The sequence below is a fragment of the Clarias gariepinus genome, chromosome 12 (assembly GCF_024256425.1).
Source record: "Clarias gariepinus isolate MV-2021 ecotype Netherlands chromosome 12, CGAR_prim_01v2, whole genome shotgun sequence".
Lineage (NCBI taxonomy): Eukaryota > Metazoa > Chordata > Actinopteri > Siluriformes > Clariidae > Clarias > Clarias gariepinus.
The window spans coordinates 28,365,324-28,377,457 of NC_071111.1; the positions used below are offsets into that span (position 1 = coordinate 28,365,324).

Here is a 12,134-nt window from a genome sequence, read left to right on the forward strand (position 1 = left end):
CAAATTTAATTTTCCCATAATAAATAATAGAAACTTAAAATATCCATTCCACAGCCCAAAAAATACATAAAATATAAATACATAAAAATAATAACTACAAATTATAAAGTAAAACTAAAACAAATTAACCTGCACTTTACAAAAATAAATTGATGATAAAAGATGAATGTGTTTCCATTTTTGCGCGTAGGCGCTGTTTACTGTATGTGTGTGTGTGTGTGTGTGTGTATGAGGCTAGAGCAGGGGTCTTAAACTAAAATTGCTTGAGGTCCAGTAAATAAACACTCCTTACCAGCTAAGGTCTGGACAACCCAAAACAGACACTAATGCTTTAGGTGTATCCAATATATGTTTTTTTACATATAATAATAGTAAAGGAGTTGTTAATTTTTTTAATTAACAACTCCTTTACTATTTCCCCATCTGTAAAGGGCTTGTTATGTTTTCCTAAAACCCCCGGTATTTCAGTGAAGACTTAAATGCTCGTTGTTGGGGGGTGAGTAAGAGAGAGGACCTGTGTAGATCGCTCATACTGCACTTTAAGCTCATTGATTTTCCTCGCCCTTACCTCAGACTGCTGGCGGTAAGTTTCTTCAAAGTGTCAATGTTTAGCTTCGTAATGGCATTTAATGTTTCCACTTTTGACAACCGCAACAGAGTCTGAGCAAATAACACACACAGGCCTCGTAGACCTGAGGCAGGAAGAATGAATGCATATTTTCCCACCCATTCATCGTGGAAAACTCTCCAAATCAACTTTTCTAATTTTTTAACGTGACATTTTTTTTTTTCGCTAATCTGTCTGTGCGCTGCTCTCGATTTCTGCTCTCTTCAATGCACGCATGACTGCACATCTGAACCTATCGGTTGGCGTAGCAACCCGTGGCGCCGTAGGACCCAAATGGCTCTACTGAGCTGACCTTCACGTGCCCGATATAAATTTTCTTTCATTAGAAAATAGCGTTTGCTATATATATATATATATATATATATACTAAGTCAAAAGGCTTCGCGGTCCGGACGGACGCATCTCGTGGTCCGGATTCGGACCGGGGTCCGTCAGTTGCCGACCCCTGGGCTAGAGTAAGTGGAGACTTTTGCTTTCAGCCCCTCCTGTTTCCCCCTTTTCATCTTACACAGTAAAACTTTCTCCTCTTGTTTGAATGAAACACACACACACACACACACACACACATTAACGGAAAGACTGTTGTTAGCTTCTCCTCTTTATTTTTAATGTTGCTCGTGACAGCGTAACAGCCTGTTAATTTATGCTCATGTAATGATGAGATGGACGAGATGGTCGATGCATGCCTGTTATTTTATTTGCTGCATGGTTGAGACATAATACAAGGGTGGATCCTGCACTTAAATTCAACTAAAAAAACTACTGAAGAACAAAACTCAGGCTCTATATCCTAGCTTACATCTCGCATTCGCGTTCACACACACCGGACTGCATTACCCACAATGCATCTCCAGCACTGGACTACACTTCCGTAAACAGCTGTCATAAATCAACCTCTCTCTTCCACTACACTGTTTTGTCAGAAAATAATTAGCAAGGAACATCGGTAATGACACTCATGTGAACGCATACTAATGGAATTGCTGCTGTAAAGTAAAACAAACAAACAAATGAACCTGCACTTTACCTTTGAAAAGAATAGCGACAGAGCAGAGTTTCTGTGTAGAGCAAAATGTGTGCGCGCGTAATTTGACACTGTGCCAGTTCACACAATCTCCCTTGCCTTAGTGTGTGAACCGACACAGTGTCAAATTACGCATGCACACACACACAGCGATGGGCTGAAGAAGAAAATGGATTTTTAACCTCTGTGTTGAGACTTTCTTTTGCTTTACTCAAGAGGACAAACGTGTGTTATAAGAAATAGTACACGCACATGCATACAAACACAAAATAAAATATCTTTTACACAAACACACGTTGTCACAGTGTTATAGTAAACATTAAATTCGTGCACGGATGTTGATTATACCATTGAGAGGCGAGCACTAAGATCAAGCAGGAGAGACGATTACCTACAATTCCACAGCACAAAAGAGAGAAAAACTGTAGGCTCAGTTGTGATCACATGATGCCCGGCGTCAAAACAAGAAGCGCATGCGTGATACATGATACTCTGTACTCGTAAACCAGGACAATGCTTGTTTTTCAAGTGAAAATGTATAAAAAATTTTAGTCTTGTGGAACACTCGTAAACTGCGTAACTCGTAATCCGAGGTTCCACTGTAATCTCCTTCATAGATTAGAAAATTAATTAGGAACAGCCCTCTCCTGGTTCAGATCATATTTGACTGATCGTTATCAATATGTAAATTTAAATGGTGATTATTCACTATCTGAGGGAAGTTCAAGTGTCTTACGATCCGCCACGCCTACTTCGATCAAAGGAGCATGTATGTGTTTCCTTCTGGCTCTCCCTTTTTAGTTATGCTGTCATAGTTAGTCCTGTCAGAGTCCCTGCTTACACTTTACACTAAATATACATTCACCTTATACATTATGTGACTGTGACCATACCTGTTATCTCTCCTTTTCTGCTCTCCCATCTCCTGTTCTCTGGTCTGGTGTCTGGGGACGGGTTCACTTCGGCTGATGTTGACAACAGTTTCTCTGAGGACTTGACTTGGCTCCAGTCATTTGACAGTTCAGGACTGGAATTTCCTACAAGTCTACATGAGACACCAATAACTAACTTACCTCCACAGTATGAATGCAGATCAATTTCTGCTTTCTGTTTCACCCAAATGAGGATGGGTTCTCTGTTTCTTCCAATTGCCATCTCAGGGAGTTTTTCTATTCCATCTGACCATTTTTTATTTATACACATTCACATTTCAAACAAACTTAAAGAATTATTTTGATTGTGTAAAGCTGCTTTGCAACAATGACAGTTGTTAAAAGCGCTATACAAATAAAACTGAATTGAATTAACCAGTATGTTGGAGTCATTAATCTGTGTACTTAAGGAAAAGGGTCTCTTTAATAAAGACAGAACAAGTTGTAGTGCAGCCACATAAAAGGCTTTTTATAGGGGGGGTGGGGAAATGAATAAACTCCTAAAGAAAAAGCAGCTGTGCCCCATAATGGTGTCTTTTCGGGTTTTGTTTGCTCCCTACAATGGGTTTCGGTCCCTAAAGGTACTCTCGCGAGAATGCGCATTCAGGTAGCGAGTGGTCGGCGGTGATGGTTACCTGGTCTGCCTTTAAAGCGCTGCCGCGAAAAAGCGAGGTAGGAGAGAGATGAGAAGGAAACAGCACTGTCTATTTACAAGAGAGAGAGTGGAGACCTTGACAAGGATTTACTGTTTCGCTGGATTAATCTGGACCCTTTCACTACCTTCTAGCTCTGTGCTCCCAGATTGTTTCATTACTGCTGGTCAGACCAATACATCTCTCCCAACACACACACGCCTTTGCAATAATCTGGACTTGCCTATTTTTGTATATATTTTGTAAATATTGTCTTTTTGGTGCACCAGTTTTTTTTTTTTTTTTTATCGCTTAATACATTTTGAGTTTAAGTTTACTTATCACTGTTTTTCTTTTATTGTTATGCTAGGCCTACATAACCGGAAGTTAGATCTCCCGTAATAGTGTAACTAGGTTTTCTATTAAAAAAGATTGCTGCATAGTAGTTTCTTATTTAACAGCCTGTTAGAAGACGTATCCTCTTTCCGTACCAAAGTCAAGCCCTTATTCTGAGGAGTCTTACAAACATGTTTTTTATTTTTTTTTATTTTTTTATAGACACACAGCTGGGACGATTACCCAAAGATCACTCCGGAGACCAGGGATGTTGAGGCCAATACACTTTATTCTGACCAGAATACAACTGAGCAGTTTATCTGCAGAGGAAAAAGCTTTTGTCTCTTCTACAATGCACGCTTATACACGTTTACATGACACTTCAACATCCTGTTCCCACCAAAACAATACTCCCATACACGTGTTCTGTTTCTAACAAGATACAATGCTTCAGTACATAGGTTTACTTATTCCACAAGACACAATGCACTCATACATGTTCACCTTATGGCTGAAGGAAACATCACTCACTTAGTTGAACAGTTTGTCCATGTGCTCCCATCCTACAGCGGGAAGCATCTGCTCTGTAGAGTCATACTTAGCCTTGGTGGCCCAGCACACAGTTTTTAAGTCATTAGTCTCTTTACTGGGTACAATGATACATTTTGCCCTATATTGTTCCCTACATATATAATAAAGCAGATTAAATATTATCTGTTAGGTACACAATTCACACACAATATTTTGTGGATAAATTGCTAAAATATTTGCAACCAATATGTATTTGCAGCAAAAAATATTATTTTATAAAAGTCATTTTTAAAACATTTTAATCTTAACCTTCAATTTTTAAAATTCAGAATGCCAACTTTCTACATAAACCTTTGTTAAAATGCCTTTAAGGATGCCTTAAACAGTAGAATTACTGAAATGGTTTACTCAAACCTACAGTACCTTGCAACCTCTTGTTCTACTAGCCCTCCCAATTAACAACTTTTGTTATGTAGATTTATGTGATCACACCCAATCGAATACCCCTAGCCAGAAATTACACTTTGAACTTGCTTCAGGAGTTGCAGAGTCTGCGATTTCAAATGCCCTGCATGGTCATCATGAAATAAGAGCAATGTCTTCTGGCTGGGGGGTCTAGTGAGTAACTGTGATAAACAGGTATTTAGATCACTAAAGCTGTTAACTGCTCTGGAGAGGGAGTGGAATAAAGGGGTTACTAACTTTGTTTGGGACAAATTTTGATAGCCTTTAACTTTATGATGGTATCTTAAAATAAAAAGTGTATGGAGCTCTCAGTAGAATTGCTTATGAAGTTAACTTAATTTTGTAAAAAAAAAAAAAAAAAGTACAAATAAAAATAGAAAAAGTAAACAAATTTCTAAGGAGCAAAACTGTTCATCAGTGGCAGACTTCAGGGTTGTCAAAAAAAAAGCTTTGATTACAGCACACACAATGTGTACAGTTCATATGATGACACCGTAACTTTAGATGGCCTTTCTGTTTCATCAAGTGCAACAGTGAAAGACCTTGGTGTGATTATTGATTCCAGCCTTTCATTTGAAGCTCATGTAGATAATATTACCAGGATAGCATTCTTTCACCTCAGAAATATTGCCAAGATAGGAAATATATTGTCTCTAAACGATGCAGAAAAACTAGTTCATGCTTTTATCACCTCTAGGTTGGACTATTGTAATGCCTCACTGTCTGGTTGTTCAGCTAGATGCATAAATAAGCTTCAGCTAGTCCAGAATGCAGCAGCGAGAGTCCTCACTAGAACGAGAGGATATGAGCACATCACCCCCATCTTATCTTCACTGCATTAGCTCCCTGTGAAATTTCGCATTGATTTTAAAATACTACTCTTGACATATAAAGCATTAAATGGTTTTGCACCGCAGTACCTGAGCGAACTGCTGGTGTGTCTTACGAACCACCACGCCTACTTCGATCAAAGGATGCAGGCTGCTTGTTAGTACCGCGCATTATGAAAAATACAGCTGGGGGCAGAGCTTTTTCTTACAAAGCCCCCAAATTATGGAATAGTCTTCCAAATAGTGTTCGGGACTCAAACACAGTCTCAGTGTTTAAGTCCAGTCTAAAAACCTATTTATTTAGCCAAGCATTTTTATAAATAGATTAGCCTTGGGTAAAGGAGCAGATCTGGGGGACTCATGGACATAGAGTATTATGGTGAACTGGTATGTTTGGATGCTGTCTTCCTCACTCTCATTGATCACTCAGGTTTGCTGACGGTGAGGTGATTGTTTGCTTTACATCTCAGGAAGCCCTCATGTTTGTGTTTCCTTCTGGCTCTTTCTTTTAGTCATGCTTTCATAGTTAGTCCTGCCGGAGTCTCTGCTTGCACTCTACAGTTAATATACATTCACATTAAACATTGTGTGACTGTGACCATACCTAACTGCCATCTCTCCTCTTCTTCTCTTTCTCCCCCTCTTTTTCCTCTCTCCCAGTGTCTCCCCCTTTCACTCTTTCTCTCTCTCTGTCGAGCTACACATGTCATTCCTGAGCTGCCAGTGATCCAGACTCCCTCTGCCCTCCGGACCTGTCTGACCCATCCTGGTGCCCTGCTTCTGGTTGAAGATCTCGTCACATGGATGCCCCATGTGTCTCTTTGGGATGCGTCTGGTGTCTGGGGATGATTCTCTCTACCTAGAAGATGGTTCTGGCCTTGACTGGTGTTGGCAACTGTTTCTCTGGGGACTTGACAGTTCGATAGTTCAGGACTGGAACTTCCTACAAGTCTACCTGGGTCTTCAATAACTACCTGGACTCCATATTAACATTAATTAACATCAGCTATTATAGCTGAACTGCCTGCCACCTAACACACTGTATAAATGCAGATAATTTACTGCTTTTTGTTTCACCCAAATGAGGATGGGTTCCCTGTTGAGTCTGGTTCCTCTCAAGGTTTCTTCCTATTACCATCTCAGGGAGTTTTTCCTTGCCACTGTCGCCCTCGGCTTGCTCACCAGGGACAAACTGACCATTTTGATTTATACAAATTCACATTTCATACAAACTTAAATAATTCTTTTGATTGTGTAAATCTGCTTCGCAGCAATGAAAGTTGCTAAAAGCGCTATACAAATTAAACTGAATTGAAATTGAATTGAATATGTGAAAAAGATTCCTCATGCTCTCAAAACCACTCTTTCACAATCTGAATCCTGGAATATGGCTGCGTCATCAGGAAAGGAAAAACTCATAGATGGAATACCCAGTTCATTCAGGTAGTCAGCTGACTTCATTTTATTCACACATAACGTTGCTGAGCCTAGACCTGAGCAACTGAAACAAACAAAGATTTACCACTGCCGCCATAGGCTTGTATAGTGGCCACTATAAATGATGGATGAATTGCTTCATACGCTTCCATTCTTACTCTGATGCACACATTGCTCTGGGATAGGCTCAATCTGGACCAAATCAAGCCCTTTTTCTGAGGAGTCTTAGAAACACGTGTTTTTTTTTTATAAACACACCTGTTTAGTCCCAATCCTGAACGTTCTTATCACGTATGTGTATAGAAATGCTCTGACTCTCACTATTAAAAACATACCTACAGTTTAATCTTTTAAAATTTTGCCATGCAAGTTCTCCCAGTGTTCGGGTGATCGCCAATCATGGTTTTTCCTCCTGAACACAATTCTTCCAAAGGTTCTTCTTGACGGTTCAGTAATCTCTTTAAAAGAAATGTAACTTTAAAATTACTATAACCCAGTTCAAGAAAGTTAAAACCTCTTTGATTATTTCTTTGTTTATTTAAGTCCAATGAATTGACTTCTGATGTTTTATATATCTATTTTTTCTAAACAGGGTATTTAGAAGTGACAGCAACACATACTATGTTGTAAATTTTATGGCTTCTCTTGTGTGTGAATGCGCTCATGTCTTCGAACACGATCGGATGAAGCAAAACTCTTCCCACACTGCGAGCAGAGATACGGCTTCTGTCCAGCGTGAATGCGCTGGTGTGTTCGGAAGTAACTAGCTGTGGTAAAGCTCTTTCCACACTGTGTACAGAAATAGGGCTTCTCTCCAGTGTGAGTGCGCTGGTGTATTTGGAGGCTACCAGCAGAGGTAAAACTCTTCCCGCACTGTGAGCAAGGATAAGGCTTCTCTCCAGTGTGAATGCGCTGGTGTGTTTGGAGATAATTAGGAGAAGCAAAACTCTTCCCGCACTGTAAACATGGATACGGCTTCTCTCCAGTGTGAATGCGCTGGTGTATTTGGAGATTACCAGCAGAGGTAAAACTCTTCCCACAGTGTGAGCAAGGATACGGCTTCTCTCCTGTGTGAATGCGCTGATGTGTTTGGAGGTTACTAGGAGAGGTAAAACACTTTCCACACTGTGAGCAGGGATACGGCTTCTCTCCAGTGTGAATGCGCTGGTGTGTTTGGAGACTACGAGCAGAGGTAAAACTCTTCCCGCACTGTGAGCAATGATACGGCTTTTCTCCTGTGTGAGTGCGCTGGTGTATATGGAGGTTACTAGGAGAGGTAAAACACTTCCCACATTGTGAGCAGGGATACGGCTTCTCTCCAGTGTGAATGCGCTGGTGTATTTGGAAGTAACTAGCAAAGGTAAAGCTCTTTCCACACTGTGAACAGAAATAGGGCTTCTGTCCTGTGTGAATATGCTGGTGTATTTGGAGACTACCAGCAGAGGTAAAACTCTTCCCGCACTGTGAGCAGGGATACGGCTTCTCTCCAGTGTGAATGCGCTCGTGTATTTGGAGACTACGAGCAGAGGTCAAACTCTTCCCGCACTGTGAGCAATGATACGGCTTCTCTCCTGTGTGAGTGCGCTGGTGTATTTGGAGGTTACTAGGAAAGGTAAAACACTTCCCACACTGTGAACAGAGATAAGGCTTCTTTTCAGTGTGAGTGTGTTTGTGTCTCCCAAGATGATTAGAAGTAGCAAAACACTTCCCACACTGTGAGCAGGAATACAGCTTCTCTCCCATGTGAACTTGATCTTTTTTCAAATTACTTTGGGAACTAAATATCTTCCCATAACCTGAACACTGGTCATTTTCCTTCTTCAATTCTTCATAAGATGTGTTCGGAACAGATGATGCCTCATTAGTACTTCTCATATTTAAACTTCATTTGCAGGAGAAGACTTTATAAATGATGATAGTCTCTAAGGGGAAAAAGGGAAGAAAAAAAGCACAACTTTAATGACATTCTTAGGCATTGTCCAGATAAAAAGAATATCCCCCCTCCCCGACCCCCAATTCAAACAAAACATAATAGATCATTATTAGGTTTATATTGAAAGATCACAGGTTGAAGATGGGCAATGAGTTTTGATACGCTGCATAAAATCCTGTCGTCCTTTCATGCATAATTGACTGGTGAAAAGCATCACCTGTTGGTCTGCGGATCGATCAAAGCGGCTATGGCTTAAAATATGTAACATTAAGGAAACATTACATCATAACAGCAAAAAGAAATACAAGAAGCTGCTTTCTACTTGGCTTTAGCTTAAAATTTAGCCTCTTTTTTGAATCTGTGCACAATCTGAGGTGAAAACAGAACTTGATTGTTTATTTCCGACAATGTCTGAAAATAGACAGCACATGACATGTTCAACAATAAACCAGTTGCATACCGCACAGGATTTAAAAAAAAAAAAAAAAAAAAAAAAAAGTGAATAAATAAATAATTAAATTCTTGTCCAAACGTATCTTTTATGAGCCTTGCACCTACCGTGCTTGGGTATGCATGAATTGCTCCCAAGATCAACTCGCCAGGGATTGGTTCCTGCAAATGATTCCATTCTTACAAACAAAAACCAACTGATTCCGGGGCCAAATGTTCTTGGAAACGGTTTTCAGACCACAGTGAGAAAGCGCCCTTGAATGATTCCCTTTTACTTGTGTCGAGTGCTACACCTTATGAACGATAACACAGTGTCTTCCTTTAGGATAATTGTGCAGTGCAGAAAAAAAAAAACTCTTTGAGTAGATTTTTGTGAAAACGGCTTCCACAAACGAACCAGAGGGCAAGAAACAAAAAAGAAAGGGTTATTATGGAAAAGGACTCTCACTAACACTAGTCTCCTCCCCACCCATCTTTCTCTACTTCACTGCTACACATCAGCGACTCTCCCTCAGAAAGGTGCATGAACAATACATATAAATTAAAGTGTTTGCTCTCTCCTGTACAGTTTTTTTTTATTATTATTTATGGCTGTATTGTTTTGTATAAATAAGGCTTTCATACCTTGTGGTTTTAAGGAATTAAAAGTCAAATATAGTTCATAGTGATGGGGAATTGATTAATTCTATTTACATGGAATCCTATTTAAAAAAAAAAAAAACCTGAATCTGTGTATGACCAAATCGGGTCATTATATGAACAGAATTTGTTTATTCATGTTTAAAAATGTAAAATGACTTTGTAGTGAACCACTAATTTAAAACACCTTAAGCACTTTTCATCTGAACTTACCTCAGACACAACAAGCTTATAGTTTTAAATCCTTCACATCTAACAGTCTCTGTAGAAATCTGACAGTAATACCTCAGTGTAGACCTTCCCATTCCACCGCCACGGCTTCTTCTTCTTTATTATTTTTGGCGAATGGCAACTAACTTATAGGTGCGTTACTGCCACCTGCTGGACTGCAGGGTAAAATATAACCTTAACTTAGATTCTATCTATTAATCTCGTTTTTTATATAATTAATTAATCGAGGTATTATATTTTTAGGTAATTTTCCCTAGAATGTTTTCTATTTTCAGATTCTTTCATGGTTTCTCTGAGATTTTATTATTCCTTCCTTCGTTTGTCAGTATATGTGTTAATGTCTCAATTTGTCCACAGAATTCACATTTATACATTAAAGTGTTTAGTTCTATTATACTCAGGTTTAGTCTCACTCTTTCTTATATATATATATATATATATATATATATATATATATATATATAAATACAGTCTTATCCAAATGTTTAGGCACCTGTTGATAAATAACAGATTAAAAAAAAAAACTTTTTTGAAGATGTCTCTCTTGGAAATGTAAAAAATGCACAATATTTCCAGCAAACATTGGTGCATAGTTACTTTTTATATCATAAATGAAACAAAAAATAAATAAAAACATTATCGTGGTACTGTGCAAGAGTTTGGGCACCCTACATAATCAGTACTTAGTAACACCTCCTTTGTCAGATATCACAGCCTGCAAACGCTTTTTATAGCCTAGTCTTTCAATTCTTGTACTTTGGATTGTCTCCCAAACTTCCTTTTGAATCTATTGCACTGCATAGCGTCTATGGAAGTCATGTGACAAAAGAACAAACGACTGGGAGTAGAAGAGTCATTAAGAACCGTTCGATTATGTTTCCTGTAAATAACCTAACGAAGGTTTTGGGATAATTTGTGCATGCGCACCCAGTAGAAAATGAACAAATCACTCTCTGAGACTACTCGTTCTTCGGAGTCATGGTAAAGATTTGTTCAAAAAGAAAAAAATATTCATGAATGAACCATCACTACTGTTTTATTTTAGCCGAAATAAAAAAAAAAGCACAATATTTTCAGCAAACATGGTGCATGGTTACTTCTTATGCCATAAATTGAACAAAAATAAAAATATTATTATGGCACTGTGCAAAAGTTTCGGCACGCTAAAGCTACGTTTACACTGTCAGTTAAATGTGACCCAATTTCGATTTTTTGCTCATATGTGACACATATCGAATATGTCCATGTAAACAGGAAAAAAAACGAATGCATTCCGATATTTCAAGATCGGTTTCAGGCCTCCTTCATATGTGGAAATAAATCAGATATAAATCAGATATGTGCTAATGTGATTGTCGTGTAAACAGACAGATCGGATTTCCTAAGTCGTTGTGTTCTGTACAAATAACGTAATGTTATTCTCTGATGGAAGCACGTGTGGCATGATAACATCACGGGTGATGTGGAAAAGGAAAAAGCCCCCCACCTTGTGTTAATGCTTATTTAGGCTAAGTAACATTAAGAAATCAGTATTTGTTAAATGAAGCATATGCAAAGGCTGCAACTAAGGTGTTTTTTCCCCTCCTCCACCGTTTTTATGACAGATGATTAAGTTCACTAGCTGCCAATTTTATTTGTACAAAGAATGAACTGTTATATAGCCTATCTTTGTTTGTATCTGTTTATTGTTATTTAAAAAAAATACATTTAATAACATCAAATTTTGAATATAGAAATAACTGGGAAAATAGACTTTCATAATAGAACATTAGAATGACTCAAAGAATTTAAGAAAATAATACACTCTTTAAAAAATGCTGGGTTGTTTTTGTAAACATGTTGGGTTGTTTATGCTGGGTAAAAATTCTGGATTATTTCAGGTACTTTAAACACATTGTTGGGTTGCTAATACTGGGTCAAATGATATGTAGTGAGTCATTTACAAATAAACACCTGGTTGTGTTATTTTGTCCCAACAAATGGTTTATTCTTTGCTCTCTGCTTTCTCCAAATGGCAGATTCAGGATATCCAGCGGCGTTCTGCGCTCATGTACCAGCCCAATGAA

General features: G+C 38.5%; 1 protein-coding gene across 1 annotated transcript; it reads right to left on the reverse strand.

Moving 5' to 3' along the window:
- Positions 1–6,730: 6,730 nt before the first annotated feature.
- LOC128534547 (zinc finger protein 431-like) lies at positions 6,731–10,140 on the reverse strand. Its single transcript, XM_053509016.1, has 2 exons — positions 10,051–10,140; positions 6,731–8,737 (listed from the first exon to the last, which is right to left on the reverse strand). The coding sequence occupies exon 2, from the start codon at positions 8,688–8,690 to the stop codon at positions 7,449–7,451; it is 1,242 nt and encodes a 413-aa protein (XP_053364991.1). The 5' UTR covers positions 8,691–8,737; positions 10,051–10,140; the 3' UTR covers positions 6,731–7,448.
- Between the last annotated feature and the right edge of the window lie 1,994 nt (positions 10,141–12,134).